Consider the following 21472-nt stretch of genomic DNA (forward strand, 5'->3'; position numbering starts at 1 on the left):
GGTGTACAGGCACTCAGTGGGGCCGTTTACGGTTGGTTCGCGATGCCGTACTTCTCACCATGGCGGAATGGTACTTTCCGCCGTGCTTGATGGCGTTAGGTGCATGTCCGCTAGGGTCAGAATTCGCGTACCGTTGCGCCATGGTGGTATTTACGGTTTGGCATGGCGCGCGCGCGCGTACTTGGTGCAGTTAGCGTTGGCGTTCACTACGGTGTCGCTAATGGCATCGTACTTTGCGGTGACGGGTCATAATCGCACCGAGCGCAATTCGATGGCGGTATTGCATTTCCGCCATCGTTTTTCGATTTCCGCCAGGGTCGTAATGAGCCCCCGAGTCTTTTATAATGACTTGCATTTGTTCAGTTGCGCAAGCAGGCTCGCCTGTTATCGTTCCTAACATACACCCTCCAGAGCCATCTGTAAATGCACAATTACTGCATGAAGAAAACATTCCACGTTTAGATTTTATGAAAACATCTAACCCTACGCCTATGCTTGGTAGTGTTATCGAGCGGGCCATTGAAATGAATGATGTCAATTTCATGAATAACTCTGAGCCAGTCAACGTGATTGAAATAAACACGGCTTTGTTTCTCTCGCCATTTGATGTAACTGACCAAGAACTCCTTCAGTTTCAGCGGAGGCGACCTGACAAAACACGTTTGTTTTCATTCCTCCACTTCCAACTGATGAAGTTTGTATGGCTTTACTAAGAAATCTAGAGAAACCATCTAGAACTTCTGAAAGCGAAGGCGAATTGACTCGAATCAATCAGCTGAATGACGAGTCTGTATCAAAGCCACCACAAGAATCTTCTAATGAGTACCCTTCGCTGTAAAGCATAAGTGGAATTAATGTTGTAAAAAGCGGCAGAGTTCACTCAAAAAAGCCACAAGACAAAGTGAGGCTGGGGCAATATGAGCCAAAAAATCCAATGTCTGCTGGACTGCCTCTGCTCTCTAATGGCTCAAGTAACATGTTGAAATGGGTGGGCACCCATGACACTTGTGATGTCACAGACAACAAACAACCATCGTGGCAAGACCCACCACCATTTATTAAACAGCGAAAAACGTTTGGACACGACTTAGCAAGTCGCGAAGCACGCTTGGCAGAGCACCTGACTGCTGATTACCACCAAATCAAAGACAAACTGATTAACAGTTTTGTCTCTCAACCCATGAAAACATCACACTTACACTCTAAAGACGCATTGCCGGCAGTGGACTCATTAACACAGCAAAATCAGACGATGCATTCGAGATTTAAGGCACAGACCAGTACTCCGTTAATGAAAGGCATGCATACGATTGAAAAAGTTCAGCAAAGAAGGGATTGGATTTCACCAGGTACACCAGGTACTAGGTCGGAAGTCCAGCGCACCCTCACATCGAAGTTAGACTTAAGTATGAGTGCCACTGGCGGACATCTAAAACTACCTTCCGATGCCCCGCAACTTCATGATCAGGATATGGATCGAAATAACAAAGCAAATATATCAGTGGCAGCTGGCATCCAAATTCACAACAAAGTGCTTGCAGCAACCTCGCTGGCACTAATTCCTTTTGTGAAACTCTACAAATCCATAAATGAATCTGTAAAAGAGCAAGGTTCCCAATTATGTACCTTATTGACTAAAATTGAGAAATTGGAACAAGCCAACAGCGCCTTACAGATCCAAACAGATCGAGAACATGACCTCTTAATACCAATGGCAGCATCGCTTGGGTGACCTTGCATACGGTGTACACGCAGACAATGTCAAGCTCATGAATGCGGTGCTGGAATGCATGAAATGGCTGAGGCATAATGAAAAACAGAATTGTGGGCATTTCGAGACACAAGCCTCAAGCAATATCTTGAACCCTTCAACATCTGTGAAAAGCAGTAGCTCACAAACCCTGCCGCCTAGTGTTCCGAGCGTAACGTCGCCGGTGAGGCATCTCGATGTATCGCGTGGAGCAGACCCTATTCAGAAGATGCAAAAAGAAGTTACATCTGACTGTCTGTCAGCTGTCCCTGAGGTGCCTTCATCAAACCTAATTGTGCATTCGATCACAAACATTGGCACCGCAGACAGTGGCACGTCAGCAGGTCCCGACTTAACCAAAAAGTTGAACCCTAAGGAGTCTGTGCCTAGTAAGTTAAAGCAACTTTCATTTGGTATTTTTACTGGGCCTGCAAAGAATCTGTCAGAAAATGACAAACTTCCACTGAAAGTTAACTCCGCTCAAGTCGCATCCAAGAAACGCAAGGCAGCGAACAAAGGAGTAATTAGAAAGACAACAAACTCCAAACAATTTATCAGGAACTTACCAACCCCGCCGAAATTGGGTCTATTCGAGCGTAACAAAGATAAGCCAAAACCAGATGCACAACCAACAACAATTGCAGACTCAACTAAAAACTTGAAAGCAATTGATCAACAATGTGTAATCACAATTCAAAGCACCAGGAAGAGAGCACGAATGAACACTGATGTTGACTCTAGTGTGGTGCACGAAGACTCAATTGACTTATGTGATTTATCCACCTACTCCACGGAGTCAGTCATCTCTACCAGTTTCAAGGGCTCAGGAGGATCGCTCAGTCTTGCATCTGCCACACAAGTTCCAAATTCTTCATTGAGCGGTCGACCCATTGACAAGGCATATACGTCTCCAAACCATCTGAATGTTCCTGGCCTAGGAGCACAGAAATTACCACCAAAAGTGCAGAGTTCTGGTGATAAACTTGCGACTTCAAGTCCATCAGTTGATTCTGAGCAAACAAAATCCAAATTAAGTCATAATTTGAACCCCAAAATGACCCTGCACAAATGAAAAATCAAAGAGAACTCAAAACGGCCATGAGGCAAGGTTTTCTGATGTAAAAGGTTCAGGCATATGGAAGTTACGGGTTGAAACCCTTTTCCCTAAAGATACTGACATTAATCTCAACCGAAGGAACATGATGCAACTGCTCCACACAATTCCATCACTGCGGACAATCACGTTGGATGACATAGTCATTGTTGAATATATTTCAGAAGATTTCATATAAGATCAACTGCAGTAGAAAAAAAAAAACACTTCTCGCCACAAAGGACGAAATATTATCCTATGGCTTTGACATCCAATTAGAAAAACCACAACCTAACTTGAGAGTCAATTGTGATTTATCTCCACAAGGTGCAAAATCTTTGAATGACTCAAGAAGAGAGGTCCTAAGGTAGCAATTTAAACTGAAATCGCCAAATTCCTTAAATGAAGTGCGTCATCGGAAGCGGAACGACAACAATCTGAGTAGGGGTGACCAAGGCAGACTTCACTGATAACTAGTTCATCTTGAGGGGGAGGACAAGTGTGGACTAATCTTATGGAACACAAGAGGTTTCAACCATCGGTTCGATTGGTCCTTAACATTGACTAACAACTTTGCAATATTACTGAAAGAGACTTGGCTGCGAGAACCCCCCATAAAAGATGGATACTCTGTAATGTTAAATGCAGCAGGAAAAAACAAGCTGGGTCGTCCTTTCTCAGGGTTACTAACTCTGGTGAATAATGCCTATGGTTGGAAAATCATTGAATCCCACAATCCAAATTTGTATGTACAAGGACCTTGCTAAAACAAGACAGAGGAAACAAAGATGAGGCAACATTTTTATTATTGATAAATATTTATTGGACTCTGGTAATGATAACCACCTCACGATTTATTACCTCAGTTACCTCTATTATTGACCTGTGTCTAATTGCATACTCAAACCTTGTCATCGTAATTTGTGGAGACTTCAATCTTTCCTGGTATGAAGACCCGGACACTCCTTCAATTTTGGCCTCCTCAAACCTCTCAAGAGGTGAGCATTGGAAACAGGCCTTAAAAGCAAGAAATTGCGAAATGATAAATGGAAGAGTACAAGTGACATACCGGCAAGCTTTACGTTGTAGAGAGCGAACAGCAAAAAAACACTAGACTATTTCTGGATCATTTTGTCCGTCTGGTCGAAAATTGAAAGCCTGACAATACATAAGACATCTAAAGGGACCATCAGATTTTGGAATCGTCTCTGCTAATGCCAAGGAACACCATACAATTATTGTATAAATGCCCTTTAGAGATCAATCAAGGCGGGAACCGACTAAGAATAAACAACAACCACATTAAAATGCTGAGTGCAAAGTTAGAGGAAAAGTCCACATCTGCTGTCATTCGCTTAAACTATCCACCTCCACTTCAACAATTTTGTGCCAAAAAGCCTCAGCTGAGAACCAATTCTCAGGCAAACAAATATGCCTTTAGCGTGGTGGTGAGCACTGAGAAAAAACAATTAAATAAATACATCAGACAGTTAAAAAGAAGTAGAGTCAGCGATGTGGCGAGTGAAATAACAAAGCGCAAGTCAAAATATCGCAATTGGCTTAAATCATTCCAACTATTAAGGGACCAAGAACATGCCAAACTCATGCTTTAGTTGATTGTGCAACATAAAGTAAGAGATTTTTGGACAATTCTTAATAAAGGATCCCTTTGTCAAGATGTAAAACTTGCAAATGGAATTTCCCCATCAGCCTGGGAAGACCATTATAACTAAGTGTTTAATGAAGATTCGAAGCAATTTGGTCCGTTAAATAAAGTAGAATGTTCAGAACCTTGGTACATGATTCAATCAAAAGATAAAATCATATTAATGATTCAACAACTAAAAAACTCACGTGCAGTTGGCCCTGACGGGCTGTCCAATATCATGTTAAAGGATAAAAAAGATCTATGGGCAACCTTCATGGAGAAACTCTTCCAATTGATATCAACTTCAAAAGGAATTCCAAATTCCTGGTCGACATCAGTAATTGTGCCAATTTTTAAAGGATAGTTCCGGGACTTTTTTTTTATTGTCCCTACGGTTCGGCCATGTGTTTTTAAGCATAACTCAGTAGATCGTAGAAAACTTTCCTATGGACCTTACCCGACTTTTCGTCCATTAACGCACTCGAAATCAGCCGCCATTTTCTGATAATCCTATCATTTCCCCCCATCGCCCTGGCTCACCTGCTTTTGCGGCGCTAAATCAAATCCCCCGCCCCTGAGCCTGACATCAGCAGACGCGTACCGCCCATTTCCCAACGCCAAAGCACGTTTCGTGTCAACAATCGCTACGCCTCAGCTAATGAAGTGTCGCCATGGAAATGGCAGGACGCCTCTTTCCTCAATAAGTATAAACACACCGTTTCACAACACACAGCAGCAGATTTTCGATTCCATTACTCTCTGTGTGTTACTTTGAGTATTCTGTGACTCGTTTCTGTGCTCTGGTCAGCTACCTTCGCCGCTTCTAGGCCTTGTGAACACCTGTACCATCTCTGTAAATTATTTTACTTTCTTTACCACACAATGGCTACAATAATGCCGTATATGTACGAGCCCGAGTACACCGAGGAGGAACTACTGGAAAGGCAAGCCGCGAAAACGATGGGGATTCTGACGGCAGTTGGGAGGACCAGTCAACGGATGAAGAGCCTGGACCATGTCGCATGGACGGCGTCTCCACCTGGTGCACGTGCAATCGGTGCGAGCTAATGCCAACTGAGGAGAACTGCTGCTGCCGTGAAAATTCCGGGTGCTTGGCCTACATTTCGGAAGGCGAGCCAAGTCCGCAATGCATCACCGAGCTGCCAGAGTTCAGGGAAGCCTGCCTCTCACGGACCGTGTTGAGGATGATGATGGTGCTTATGCACGAACTTCGCGGCACTGTTCGTCCGCGTAATCCGAGTAACGAGTAAGTATACTCTGGTTGTGATGTCAGTGATGCCACTACTATGTCATGGTCGTCTCCCACATATAAAATTACATCTACATATCATTCGAATGCATGTAAATTGGTTCCATATTGTGCATTTTCTAGATAGAATTTTTTTCAAAGCAGAATGACATTTTTTACCTGAATCGACAGTGATAAGAAAGTTTTGTCATTTTAATACAGTTTGCATCTTTCATTTTCACAGGTGGTACAGGCTGGTGGCCTATCGTTGCTTCACTTGGTGGCTTCACGGGAGGCTCGGACACCGCGTTCGGAGTGTAATACCTGCCTGTGCGGTACTTGCCATTAGACAACATTTCCCCAGCGACAGTGGACAATACCGCGGATTTTCCCTGGATGTGCTGCAACCGGAACTTTACAATGTGTAATGTTTATTATTTATGTTCAATTGAAATAAAGATCTAAAATAAAACCCAACATATATTTTAACAATGGTTGTTTTGATTTTTTAAATGAATCTAGTGTGTCTCCATTGAATAGTCTTCCTGTGCCTTGTCTTGTCACACCACATGTCTCCGGCCAGCATCCTCCCTCACGCTGGCCGCCCACCTTCAATCCACATAACCGTTGAACCCATATGCAGCAGACATACATATGTTATTTTGCGGGTTGGCATCAAGCCTCCCGGCCTTGCCTCCTCCCCCAAAAATACTTACCACACCACTTTGTTCAAGCGTTGGCAATAAAAGGCCGTTGGATTTTATTGATACAAAACAAAAAAATAATCAATATGATTGATCGTAATAAATCATCCTTTTGGGCACCGGGTACAGAGATGACCCCCTCTGGCCCGTGCCGCCTTGCCACCACAGGCCAGCCTGCAGCTGACTAACTGCCTAGGCATCCAGGGTCTCCAGGGTGAACTGCACCCATATATTCTCCTGGGAGGCTGAGGTATTTATAAACTCACCCCCCTGCCTTCCATGTACTAGATCCTTCAGCCTGCCTCTTACATGCAGTGAGATGGCCTCTCCTTGGTGAGGCCCTGCGGCAAACGAGTCTTGTCTGCACGACCAGCGCCCTAATCCACACCCCCCCCCGCCCTATCAAAGGCAGTTCGCACCGGGGTACTTGCGCTGCCAAGTGGAGCTGTCAGGGAGCGATAGGCCAAGAGGTGCCAAAGACCATGTACACTTCAAAGTGGTCTATAGAGCATGGGTTGTTGTTCCCATGTCTACCTCCAGACCCTGTGTCTCCTGCCAAGCATCCCCCCTCATGCTGGACGGCCCCCTGCAATCCACATAAGTGTGTCTCCATTCACGAGTCTTCCTGTGTCTTGTCTGCACGACCACCGCCCCAATCCACCCCCCGCCCTATCAAAGGCAGTTCGCACCGGGGTACTTGCGCTGCCAAGTGGAGCTGTCAGGGAGCGATAAAGGCCAAGAGGTGCCAAAGACCATGTACACTTCAAAGTGGTCTATAGAGCATAGGTTGTTGTTCCCATGTCTACCTCCAGACCCCGTGTCTCCTGCCAAGCATCCCCCCTCACGCTGGACGGCCCCCTGCAATCCACATAAGTGTGTCTCCATTCACGAGTCTTCCTGTGTCTTGTCTGCACGACCACCGCCCCAATCCACCCCCCGCCCTATCAAAGGCAGTTCGCACCGGGGTACTTGCGCTGCCAAGTGGAGCTGTCAGGGAGCGATAAAGGCCAAGAGGTGCCAAAGACCATGTACACTTCAAAGTGGTCTATAGAGCATGGGTTGTTGTACCCATGTCTACCTCCAGACCCCGTGTCTCCTGCCAAGCATCCCCCCTCACGCTGGACGGCCCCCTGCAAACCGCATAATGCCACGACATATACACGTCATTCATTCACAAACACACCCCTGTTTCGAATTCTTTATAACCCACTTCATATTTCTAATGAGAACTTCTTTGCGCTTTGCTAGTCAACCCGTGAAGGTGCTGGTTATCTGCTCTTCGTCTCTGCGAACTTCCGTGACCACTTCGAGGAAACTCGTCAGTTTGCAACCTGTGAACTGCTCCCTGTTCTACGACAAGAAACTGCTCTGATCCCTGCATCTAACTGTTTGTTCGTCAAGGTAAGGCCATGTACCATAATCATTTTGCGTCCAATTTCTTTTCGTTCAAGACAGTACATGCAAGGAACTAGTCACATGTTCTGAGTTTAGTCAAATTATTTTTCTATTTTTTTAAAGTTATTCAAATACTTATCCGCATGTGAATAACGTGTATAGTTACAAGAACCAAAACGAACCTTGCATTGAACCTTTTATGTGTCATTTAATTTTTTAACACATTGGTATTCATCGAGAATTGTTGATCTTTACTTTTCAGAACTTTCCACAATGCCTGCCTGTTCCATTGGCGGTTGCCCTTCGAAGACCCATAATAAATCTGAAGGTACTATAATGCATGTTTTCCCTAAGACAATAGATCAGATACGAGAATGGGTCCGATATTGCGGATATCCACCGTCTGAGCTTGAAAGTAGAGTCCTAGAAGTCTTTGCGGACAAGAGGGGTGATCGATACCGCATCTGCAGCAGGCACTTTACCTCTGACATGTACTCCACATCATTGCTAATAAAGAAGAACACACCGCGAGCGAGGCGAAAATTGCTCTCAACCGCTATTCCCACTCTATTCGTCCACATCCCTCCACTGGTGAGTCAAGTTTACGTATTTATCTCTCGGCCTTGCAGTAGTGTGTAGCATTAGCTAACAATAATTTCCCCATTTATGTATCCACTCAATATGAAGGCGGAAGATTCTCCATCCGTGTCGTTATTGCAGTCATCAGCCACTTCAAGCGCCTATCGGGTAATCTTACTTGGCTATTCTGCCACTGACTGTACTCGTCCTCTAGTCTTTGTTTTGCAGTTATAATTATTGTTATCCAAAATAATGCAAGTACTGTCTTTCAGGGAGATGCTGAGGAGTCCAACGTATTGACGACTACCGTTGATGTCACTCAGATGCTCGAGGTACGTTTTCGGACAGTTCCATCGATGGAGATCATCAGATCTTGCATTCTTGTAGCGTGATTGTTACACACAATGTTTCTTTCGTTTTTAGTCATTGATATGTCCTTCTGTCGTCGCCCTCCTATGTCTCTTCTTTTTTCAATATTGTGTTCATTACTAACGAAAGTCCTATGTTTCAGGGAGTCGATGGAGCATTAGTCCAAGAAGAAGCGGGAGCATGCAGTTACGGGTCGGCGCAACAGCTTGCAGAAGTGTGCACCGCAGTTACATCGTCCCTTGATGTTCTTATGCATTTCGAGGTATGGATACTGACAGTTCGATCAAGCGAAATCATATGACGTGATTACATCCGCTATACTTCCTTCTTTATTAACGCAAGTACTATGTTTCAGGGAGATGACGGAGCTTCTTCTACAAGAACATCACCCCTAGTAGTTGATGCAGATCTCTGGGTGGTGACACTTCGAACGATCGAGCAAATCGAATCATATTTACATATCCATTATTTATTTTAGACAACTGATCATTTGTGCGGGTCTATTTAGATGAGCCGTTGACGCCTGCACAAAGTTTATGTTCTTTTTAACAAAATAGAAAACCATACTAATGCAATTACTGTGTTTCAGGGAGTTACTGAAGCATCATCTTCAATAATATCATCAATGGAAGTCTATGAGGAGCCCGAGGTACGGATCTTGACAGTTCCATCTAACTAGATAAACAATGCGTGAATAATTGTCGTTTGAATGTTCTACACAAAGCGTTCATTCGTGTTTTGCTATTCAGATGTACGTGGGTATTGGTCCCCAAGTACATTTTGTGTTTTCGATATTATTATACATACTAATGAAAGTTCTATGTTTCAGGGAGTCGATGGAGCGTCAGTGCGTGATGGATGTGCTTATCATGAAAATATAGTCGTTGCAGCGCAAGAGGAAGTGGAGACATGCACACACGAGTCGGAGCAACAGCGTCCTGATGTTGAAGTTCGAGGCAAGAAAGTTTCAAAGAAAATTAAGCAAAAGAAGGTTAGTGTCCTGGTCACTATATTATGCTGTTTTTCACTGTTAATAGTTCAATACTGTAAGTTGTGTTTAAACTGAACATCCCTTTTCCAATCTGTCCTCTAGTTGCGAGTGGGTGTACGAACTAGATCTACACAGACAGTGAAGCGAACGAGAGATGTTGCTTGTCAAACCTTTTGGCAGGGACTTGAGACTGGAGATGCATCGTGCCAATGGGAAGAATATGAAGTGATTGACAACGGATCAATACCACCACCAGCCATTGATAGTGAATGTCCTCCTGGTAGTTCGGATGCAGTCGGAGATCAATTCACAGAATCCACACCTGCAAAAACTAAGACCGCGAGAAAGTTGAAGAAATTGTTTTATTCACCCATCGCCGGAGAAGGAACAGATGTTGCAATGGAAGAGAATGAAGTGGACGACAATGAAACACCATCAATATCACTGAACATAGCGGAAGACGATATCAGAGATTCTACCTTTCATGTGAGTGACATGTCCTCAACGTTACAGGCCGAACCAGCTGGGATGCAGAGTGACAGTATAAGGAAAGAGGCCAAATTCATTGTATTCGATAGTTGTTTGATTGATATTATTATTAGGATGAAATGTGGGCATTCGGTTGGTGGGGAAGTATGTGGGGAGCCATTGATTAATGTGACTCGTGCAATTCGAGGCACTAACCTTAAAATACATGCCACCTGTACAAAATATCATCCTTTCTCATGGTCTGCACAACCCATGCTGGGGCAACTGCCAGCAGGCAATCTACTTTGTGCAGCGGCTGCACTTTTTAGTGGTTCAAGTTTTAAAAAGTTAGAGTCTTTCTTTCAGTTTGTGGGAATCCATTTCATTGCGAAAACTCAGTTCTACAAATACCAAACCGATTATCTATTTCCAGCCATTAGCAAAGCTTGGAGAATGTAAAAAATGTCTATTGATAGTACATTCGCGGGCAAACGGTTCAGGCTAGCCGGTGATGGACAGTGCGACAGCCTCGGATTTTCAGCCAAGTACTGCACCTACCACTTTCAGGACATGGAAAGTAAGAAAATTGTGAGTTCGGTGGTCGTGCAGGTGTCACAAAGTACATCCTCAGTGGCCATGGAGAAAGTTGGCTTTGTAGCATCATTGCAAGAACTACAATCGCGGGGAATGGTGATCGACCTGATAGCCACGGACAGACACGTTTCAATTGCCAAGACAATGAGAGAAGAGTACAAAAATATAAATCACCAATTTGACGTTTGGCATCTTGCAAAAACAATCAATAAAAAAATGTCGGCTGCAGGTAAAAAAAAAGATATGCAAGGTATTTCACAGTGGTCCAAGTCAATCAGCAACCATCTTTGGTGGAGCTCAAAAACATGTGGAGGGTCGTTGGAAATTCTACTGGAAAAATGGCGGTAAGTAATGCTACACTGTACCAACGTTCACCGTTGGAACACAAACCAACATTTCCACAATTGTGAACATGGCCATTTGTCCACAGAGGAGGCACGGAAGAAGAAGTGGTTGATTCCTTCATCACCCACTCACAAAGCCATTGAAAAGATTGTATTTGATAAAACTATAACAAGAGATTTGAGGGGACTCACGGAATTCTGCCACACAGGAGATTTGGAGGTGTTCCACAATATGTGCCTAAAGTACAGGCCAAAACGATTGCATTTTGGCATGGAGGGCATGATAAATCGGACTCTTCTAGCGGTCTTGGCACATAACCATAATGTTGGCCGTCAACAAAGTAGGACGACCGGAACTTTAGGGACGCTCCGCTACAATAAGGCCTTCACTAAAAGAAGTAAATAATGGGTGATCAAACCAGTGTTTGAGGATATGCAATATGAGTTTATTGAGAGACTTATTGTTGATGCCCTAGATAGGCATATACATGGAGTTGTGAATGAACCTGTGCAGGGGACAACTGCATTGCCACCCAACATTGCCTCTGTTCCATGTCCACCTAAAGAAGAGCTCATTGAGAAATACACATCACGGTTTAAATGATTGTAATTTGATTGTCTGTTCTCTCGAGTCTCCTCATGTCGCAGGCCCATTGAATATGTGTATCTATGTAATGTGTAAATAAAAGTGATTGCTCAGTGTACATGCAATGTGTCTCTCCACCCTTGCCCCTCCCTTCACCGTGCAGTAGTGCGAACCACCCGGGTGTCACCTGTGACTTTGCTCTCGAGTCTCCTCATGTCGCAGGCCCATTGAATATGTGTAGCTATGTATTGTGTAAATAAAAGTGATTGCTCAGTGTACATGCAATGTGTCTATCCAACCTTGTTCATTTGCGCATTAAATTAAACCAAACAGTAATATAAATCATTTTTCAAAAAATATAGAATGTCTCCGTATTTATGGTTCTCTGGGGCTGCAAAGCACGCAGACAAAATGCAAAGATGGAGTGTAAATTTCAAGTCCTGTGAGATGGCCTTACACTGAATGTAGCTAACTAGGAATGTGTGCTCGTTCAAAGTGAAGGTCAGCTGCTTTGATTTTTTGCTCGGGTGCCGGAATGGCCCACGACTCAGTATAAGGTTCTATTGTTATTTGACCTTGACAGGCCGGGACCATCCCGAAAGACTTCTTTTTGGGGGTGTGGTGCAATAACGTAAGAAACGATAATGAATAAAATTTCAGAAACGATAGCCATTTAATGTTCGTTCATTAGAAGAAATAACGTCGGCATAGAAGGAGTGGTATTTCGGGGCTGCCCTACGCACAGACACAATGGAAAATGCAAATATAATGTAAGTAACTCTTTAGATGAGTTTATACCGCAATTTAAACTTGTTCGTTCTATGTGGCATATTGTTTTGTACCGCGCACTATCTTGAGGAGAACCATCTCCTTTTACGGAAGCACCTCAAAACCTTCCTCTTTGCTTCTGCTTTCTCTCTCCCTCGCTACAACTGGTCCACTGTCTGCGACCTCGGTCCTGGGCCCTTCCACTCTCCACCTGCACTGCCTCCCTGTCAACCCCTGCACTGGGGGACTGTCTCAGTATCCTACAGCCCCCCCTTGACGTATAATACCCAGTTGCACTGTCCTAGCTATGAAATAATTTCCCGACCGAATATATAAAATGAATAATTTTAATAAAGATCTGATGGTGAGACTAATTTCATTTTTTATGTTTTTCAAACAGGTACATCCTTCATTATTGCATGTGTCACGAGTACCAGACACCGGCGGATGGGTTTTTCAACCACCAGTTGCTTCTCCGCGTGAACAACGTTACCACCCTGACCATTTTATGGGACGATCGCCAAGTACAAGTATGCCCTTACACGGTACTAACGGCTAGATGCAACATACAGACCGTTGTGGTGGCCTAGTGCCTCGTTGTTGGAACAGCCATGTGATTATCATTGCGACCGAAGAGCTTATTTTATCGTAAACCAACACCCTGTGTACTGCACACGAACATCGCTTGCCTCAAGACGAACTATTTTGGATCGAGAGCAAAGAAAAATGCAAATCGCTGAATATTCTCTAAACATTTGATGTCCAATAAATGTACTTTGCCAAATGTACAATCTTGCCGTTTGCTTTTAAACCACAGTTTCATATTCCGAATTGTGGCGCTGTATTGTGAGATGATCTAAGACCCTGTGTACAGCAAAGGAACATCGCGTGCCTCAAAACGAACTTTTTGGAACGTGAGCAAATAAAAATGCAAATCGCTGAATATTCTCAAAACATTTGATGTCAAATAAATGTACTTTACCAAATTTACAATCTTGCGGTTTAATTTAAAAGTACAGTTTCATATTCCCAATTGTGGCGCGCTGTGTTGTGTGAGCTCATCTGTGTTGATTTCCGGGTTCTGTGTGGAGTCGCGTAGAAGACGCCTGGGCGCATTTGCCTACGCAGCTCAGTCACGTCACGGATAGAGGCGGGGAATATGAATGTTTTGATAAAGTCTGTTTCAGGGGCGGGGGATTTGATTTAGTGCCGCAAAAGCAGGTGAGCCAGGGCGATGGGGGGAAATGATAGGATTATCAGAAAATGGCGGCTGATTTCGAGTGCGTTAATGGACGAAAAGTCGGGTAAGGTCCATAGGAAAGTTTTCTACGATCTACCGAGTTATGCTTAAAAACACATGGCCGAACCGTAGGGACAATAAAAAAAAAGTCCCAGAACTATCCTTTAAGAAGGGCAATAGGGACGATCCGAACAACTATCACCCTATTGCCCTTCTGGACACAATCGGAAAAAACTTTGCAACCTGTCTACAATGTAACTTAACATCCTGGGCAAATGTGACGGGATTAATGGACTGGTTACAAACAGGATTCACCAAAGATACAGGAACCAAAGTGAATCTATTGATATTAAATCTTCTAAAACTTGATGCACTTAAGCACAACAAAAATTGTTTATAGCCTTTATTGATATGCGTCAAGCGTTTGATACTATTAATCGTGAGAAACTTTGGAAGAAACTCCTTTCTTGGTCCTGTCCTGCAACTCTACTCCAAACACTGATGGCACTGCACAACGACACGTCTACTAGACTTCGCTTAGATGCAACTGGTCATCTAACCAATGAAATAAGAACTTCTAAAGGTGTAAAGCAGGGGTGCCCATTAGCCACACTCCTGTTCAAACTCTTTATTTCAGACATCTCAGGCACACTGGAAAAAACCCAACGCTTTCCTCCAAAATTAAATGGCCATCACATCAGCTGGGCATATTATGCAGATGACATTGTTCTGTTTGATTTAACTCAAATTGGTCTCCGACAACTCTTGACCAATTTAGTTATATATTTCCAAGAAAACAACTTAGTAATCAATACAAAGAAATCTAAAATGATGTCAATTGGAACTGCATCCAAAAAAAATTCTGTCAATTCAAGTGGTCAGCAGCAGGAGAGGATCCAGAGTCTGTTGCAGCAATCCGTTATTTGGGAGTACAAATAAATAGATCTGTCTGTGAATGGGACTGGGTGGCCGATCTGAAACACTGTATGGCCATACTATAAATGCAAGGACAGAAGTTACATTCAGAGTATGTAAAATGTTTGCTTATCCCAGTACAGACCTTCTATATACAGAAAGTTGCCCGAGCGATTACATATGGGGCTGAAGCAGGTTGGAATATTAATAACCGAATATGGGCTGTTTTAGAAGGCCATTTCTGGAGAAAAATTCTGCGACTTCCATGTAGCACCCCGATCGTTGCAATAAGATATGAACTGGGTATTGAGGCACTACATGGTACCATTCAAAGGAAATCAATTGCGGTGCTACGCAAAATACACTTGACAAATATGGCTCCTGCATATAAGATTTTTGAATCCACAACAAAGAATGCTCATGCAGGAATTCTGCTAGACTGGGCAAACAAAATCAGACGAATCCTAGAACTCACTGATATATCTTGGCAAACGGTGATAGCAACTCCCCAGCTGGCAAAGAAAAAATTAAGACAGTGGAATTGGATCTTGAATGAAGACCTGCACAGAACAATGGTTCTACGTTATATCGTCGAAGTACTTTTCATCGTGGGACTTTTCAGCGCCACTTTTTCATCGACCAAAACTCTTTTTTTAAATTTTTTTTATTTCAAAGGGGGGGTCCCACCAGACCTTCCCCTTACTTATATAATCTTACCCCAACCCCCAAAAAACACCCCACAAAAAATATTTTTAAAAAAAAAGAGTTGTGGTCGATGAAAAAGTGGCGATGAAAAGTCCCACGATGAAAAGTACTTCGATGATATGCGTGTATACCCAGAACAATGCCGTCATCCCTTGATTTGGGTCTGTCTTGCAACTGTTTAGATAAATTACCGAAATACCTTTCAAAATTTCCCTCACGACTCCATCGGAATAAGTTTCGGAGGCTACGACTAAATGTATACAAAACTAAAGATGTTTTGTGAAGAGGACACGAGGTGAAGACTGCAGACAATCGCTATCGCTACTGCGCAATTGAAACAGAATCCCTAAAACATCTGATCACAGAATGTCCCACAATTGTAATACAGCAGTCAAGTTTTTTGGGAAGATTTTCTCCGCTTGAAACAAGTTTGGACGATGGTGGTATAGGCTGCTAACTGGACACAACGTGCTGTTAACTTGTGCAATGATCGATTTTCTTGAGAAACTTCTGGAAAGGAGATACTATGTAATTGGTTCAAATGGTATTGATGCCTTATCTTAATGAATGAATGTCTATGCTTTGGTAAATATGAGATGATAAAGATTGAAGAACTCTGAGGAAGGAGAGGGTGAAGGACATTTAACTCTCCATCTTAATCTCAACTAAACAGGACACTTTAGGTGGAAGAATGCATTGGTGGGATTATTTGCATTTCACTTTTTGGTCTTCTGTTTTTCTGTTTCTCTGTTTTCCTGTTTCTTCTTTCTTTTTCTTCCTGTTAGTTTTTGTAATTAAAGTTTGTATAAACTAATTGTTACAATAAAATAAAAAGAAATAAAAAAAAACAATTGCTTGCTTCAATCTGGGTCCCTCTGCTTTCTCATAATCTCGCTAAAATGTTGTGGCATAAAAAAACAAAGTTTGCCACACATAACTTTGGTGGCATTTTTGCAGGGCATTTTTTATTGACTGAAGGGTTTAAGATTGGCAGGCTACAAGAAAGTGTGTGAGGCTATAAGAGAGCCAGGTTGTCACTATTTGTACCTTTTGCATCAATTTAATCGGAAGAGTCCCAGATGTCCCTGGGCTGACAAAACAGTGTTTGTTTTACTCTACTTTTTTATTTAATGTGTGTGCCTATCTAACACCTAGGTGTTACGCTCAGCTGGTATCCACGGGGACGCCACCCAGCCCTGGTTGGATGATTTGCACTCTCAAACCCTCTCCCGGTCCCTTGGTAAGGCCTCTGAATAAAGATGGGTCTGCAATATAGGAGAGCTGGATTCAATACCAGATTGTCTTTATGTTTTCCCATCTCCCTTGACCTCAACTCCTTCCTCCCCCTTGGGCCTTCTCCTCACCTTAATATTGTGAAAAGTGGATTCTCCGTCCTGCTCCTCGTGGCAGGGGCGCGTAGATGTGGGGGCGAGCAGTGACCAAGTTACTTTACTGGTGCAAGCCCCCCTGTGGGATCCAGGCATGCTGCGACTCCGAAGGTTTGCTGCTTTACAGTCTTTATATGCAGTTCTTATGTTCCTCTTAGTTCGAATAATAATGTCTTGCTTCTTTCCTTTTAGGTATGGAAAGGTATTTTGGTGTTGTCATGCAGTTTGAAGATGAGCATGGGCAAGTAGGCGAAAGCGCAGTGTGCGCGATGTTGTCCGGTGAGTAATGCGCGATGCACGGCGCTGTTTTGCCTTTAATATTGCTAACCTGTGTCTTTTCTCTCCTTGGAGGTTGCGATGTTCCTCGCCGAGCGCTATGATGTTCCAGCAATGATACTGACCAGGAGATGACTACTCAGGTAAGAATTATGGGGCTTTCTTCATTCAGGAGGAAACGTGAGTAGACACTTACTAATGCTGTCTTTCCTTCTCCTCTTTCCAGGTTATGGTATTCCAGGATGCATGCGGTGCCAGATGATGGAGTTCGTACCTTCAGGTGAGTGGAACTGTAGTCAGCGATGGACTGAAGACAGGATACTGTTCCAGGTAAGTTGGCATCAAAGAACTGGACACAGTGAGCGTTGCGCTGCCCACAGCAGAATAATGCAAAGCATGTTCTGCTGTTTGGGTGTGGTTTAAATAGTCTCACCCAAAGTAGTCCAGGTAAAGTAGTCCCAGGCCTGCCACACCCAAAAGACTAGACCACATAGCTCAGTTCCTTGTAAATGAGCTATGTGTGTGCCCCCATGTTGGCTGAACCCCCCCAAGTTAAATAGTCCAAGTAAATAGTCCCATTCTAATGTTGGTCTTCAGGCGCCAGGACTGACTCCAAGAGAGTCTTGGATGAGGTTTTAAGGCCTTTGACCTGGCCCTAACTGGAAGGCTGATTTTCCAGTGAGGGCCAGGGGCAAGGGTCATGACACTAGGTCCATACACCATACACTTTCAACTATACCTGAGATTGGGTGATCTGATCCTCACTGTTTCCTCCACTGGTTAATTATAGATGCACTGCTGACATTTGCCCTCCCTCCCCTGTTGTTGGATCCCCACCCACTCCCTTCTTTCTCTGCTCTGTAACCTGGTTCTTACCCCCATGATGGTAAAACCCTCTGTTGATTTCTGAATCTAGGTTAGCGCTCAATAAATACCCTAATACTACTACTAATAATCATAGTATATTTGTTGATCATTATCAGTTGTAACAGTGAATATATTCCACTTCTATATTTTCCAATCCCCAAGGCACTCACACACCACACTCACCAACACCCCACACACCCACCAATTCCCCATTACAACTTACACTCGCAAACCTTTCACTCTTCCATTAATGCGCATACTCACATGCTCTCTCACGTTGCTAACTCACAGCTAGCACTCCCCAGTCCTGACCACTCTCTAAAACCATTCGCCCAACTCACACCATATGCCCCCAAGACCTTGATTTTTTTCTTCCTCATTCTGCATCGTGCATCCTTTCTCCCACTTGATCACACTCTCTGCCCATCCTTTGTTGATTTTGGGCCATAGCCTCAAAAAATGGAGAATCTAAAAATAGAGCAGAGAATGTGCTGTTTTTAGATGCCCCCCTTTTGGGAATGATGAGGCCAACTTATTCTCAAAGGTGACCCATTTCCAGTGGGTTGAGCTGTAGCACAAAGGATGCATTGGCCAGCTGTCTTGAATACATTTGTGTTGGGAGCCCTCTCCCGTCACTAATGTTCTAAAGGCTCCCAGTGTATTTCACACCAGCAGGCCCTTAAAGGGTCTGTTACTGTAAAATGTGATCCAAAAGAAAAAGAATACACATTTCTAACCCATTTGATGAATAGAAATGCAAGTGAGAGCAGCGGTTCAAACCTCTGCTTTCACACTTAATAAAATTGCATGACAGGGGCAGGAAAGATCCTTTCATGAATTATTCACCCCCCTGTGCCTATTCCAAACAGGCAGATGGGGTTGCCTTAGATTTTTGCACATTTTATTTTAAAGCACATCCTGTTTGTGAAATCGGGATGTGCTTTTAAATACACCCAAACACAGGAGAGTTGCTAGGTCTGGAAAAGACCTGGGGCTACGCTGTTGTCGGAACTGTTGGGACTGGGGGCTAGCTAGTCTTTTGGCTGTAGCTCCTGAGATTCTATCCGGGGCTACAACCAAAAGATCAGGGGCTATAGCCCCCTTAGCCCCCCCCTAGCAACGCCCCTGCCCAAACACCATCTGATTTGCCGAAATGCACAGAGGTAAAAATGGTAATCTGAATGTGCGCATATAAGATGCGTCCATTTTGTTGTCCTTTGTGGATTGTGCTGCTTCTTTTTTTGCCCACCTGCATCCTGAAAATGCTCCTGTGTACTGTTAATGGTTTAGCATGTATTGAATTTGTTCATGTGTTACCCTACAGAACCGATTGTGAGTTGGGAGGCTTTTTACTCAATATTTCACTGAAGGTCAACTGAAAATGCACCATTTTAACAACCACCCCAGAATGCCCATTTTTGTTTTGGTGCTCCCTCAATATGCTCGGTCATGCTCATTGATGGAAATATTTACGCCCCTCCTTTGAAGACATTCACCAGCTGCCACTGACTAAAGCTGAAATGTCACATTTTGGGACTGCGTGCTTCAGGGAAAGCATTGTTATTGGTTCTTGGAGTTTAAAACATACACACCTATTAACGTTTTGAAAACACAGTCTTGGTTTTGTGTGCGTGTTGATGCCATTTGTTGTGTGCAGTTTGTATGGTTATGCAAAGCCAATTAAATACAATCTGCATATTTCACCTTGATATGCTAATTTCAGGTGACGTCACGTCATATTGCTTATGTTGCAGAGCCCTCCGCCCCACTTTTTTTTAGAACTTGACCCCTGGCTTTGCCCCTTTTTTGAAGCTGCTGGTATATGACTGTTCTGTCGTTGTCAGCCCACCCTATCATGGCTACTTTGTACGTTATCAGAGCTGCTTCCGAGCTGCATCAATGTCATGCAGTCTGACTCAAGCAGTGCGCAGGCATGGCCATTATGAGCATCCAGATTTGTCTCGTTCCAACTCACTGCTGTTTATGGAAATGTATAACTAGCTTTGCCGCTTGAGAGTGGGTCATGTGGTTCATGAAAAAGAATGATCTGTCTCAGTGTGCAGAGACACATGGCCAGTGCACACTGTTGTTCCCTGTTGCGTGGTTGACTCATTGACAGTTAAAATATGAATGTTGACAAAACACCACATTATAATCAAACTGAGTCTGAGTCAATGGGTCTCATAACAAGTGTGCCGGTCCGGGAACAACAGTGCTGCTAAGCCTACCGGCACCGTTGTTACCGGACCAGCACACTACAAGTCTTATTAACGGTGTCGTTATTCACGGTGCTGGTGCTTTCCTCATCCCCATTCCCATTGACTCAAATGGGAAATGGGATTTACATTTTTGCGGCGCCTGACTTCCAGGAACTCTAGGGTCGTAATCCCCCAGTGTTTCCGTGGAGCCAGGCGCCGGAAAAATGCACGAGTCCGGCGGCAGCCTGCCGATTTTACCAGCAATGCTACCGCCGGACTTGTAATAAGGCCCTAAGAGTGCCAAGGCTCAGAAAGAAGTGCGGGACTTAGCGCTGGCCAACACCCCACAATTTAAGCATTGTTTACATGTCTCCATTGATTACCCTGGCAGAGGATGGCAGAATCTTTACTATGGCATCAGCTACTGCAACAACAAAAAAAAGAGAAAAATGTAAACGCACCTTACCTTGGAAAGTATAGATATCAGTGAAAAAAGATTAAGGTCAACAATATTCTCAAAAGAAGCAAGGCAAGCAGATTCTTTGCTGGATTACAAGATACTTTTTGGAGCATAATGTGTCATTGTTGATGGTACAGTCTTGGGGATGTTTATGAATGATCTGTGAATTCTCAGGTTTGCAGTGTGTTTAATTTCCTGCTGCCATGCATTCAATAAAATAATTGTTACATAATAAGCCATAGTTCTAAGCTACTCGGGAGGACAGCTCTGCGGCTATGTGCTCGCCTTGGAAGCAAGACGACATGAAGTCACACAGCTTCGATCCCCGGGTCCGCGCTTAGAAACCTCTGCGTATTAAGCGCGTTATAAATAACCTATCATATCATATCATACAATTCTAAACCTGTGTCATACTGTTTTCAATGAAAGAAACTTTGATTAAAATAATTATTTGTGAGTTGTTCTTCTTACTGTTCTTCTAAAGTCCTATTTGTACATTTCAAATCACAATCAAGATAAGAGTAATTTATTTACTGGTTGGTCCAGGCAGATATTATGAAATCACTTACATCTGGAGTGAACAGAAAGACAATCCCACTCACTGACCCCTTCAATGTTAATGCACGGATCAGGAAAATTGTAAGGACCAGATATGGAAGTGTTGATGTTACATACACTGCCTGCGAAGAAAGAGAATAAATATGACTACATTCAAGCTTCTACTGCAAATTTAAAAAATGAAATCAACATATTTCTTTTCTTCATATTTTATGATTCATTTTAGTTTGACAACTGCCAATACACTGATTTTCCTAAAAACACATGGGTGTACATTTTGCAAGAAATCATCTTTCCTACTGCGAACAACAAAAATTCCATTACTAT

At 43.4% G+C, this 21472-nt stretch overlaps 1 protein-coding gene across 2 annotated transcripts in view; it reads right to left on the bottom strand.

Annotated features, from left to right (window-relative positions):
* Positions 1-21472, bottom strand: part of SLC6A19 (solute carrier family 6 member 19) — a 791726-nt gene that overhangs the window by 567988 nt on the left and 202266 nt on the right. For both annotated transcript variants that reach the window (XM_069613782.1, XM_069613781.1), the window contains exon 5: positions 21157-21267. In XM_069613782.1, coding sequence (XP_069469883.1) covers positions 21157-21267 — 111 coding nt within the window. The remainder of the gene's footprint in view (positions 1-21156; positions 21268-21472) is intronic.

This window comes from Ambystoma mexicanum, chromosome 5p, assembly GCF_040938575.1.
Source record: "Ambystoma mexicanum isolate Mex_15411 chromosome 5p, UKY_AmexF1_1, whole genome shotgun sequence".
In the NCBI taxonomy this organism is placed as follows: Eukaryota; Metazoa; Chordata; class Amphibia; order Caudata; family Ambystomatidae; genus Ambystoma; species Ambystoma mexicanum.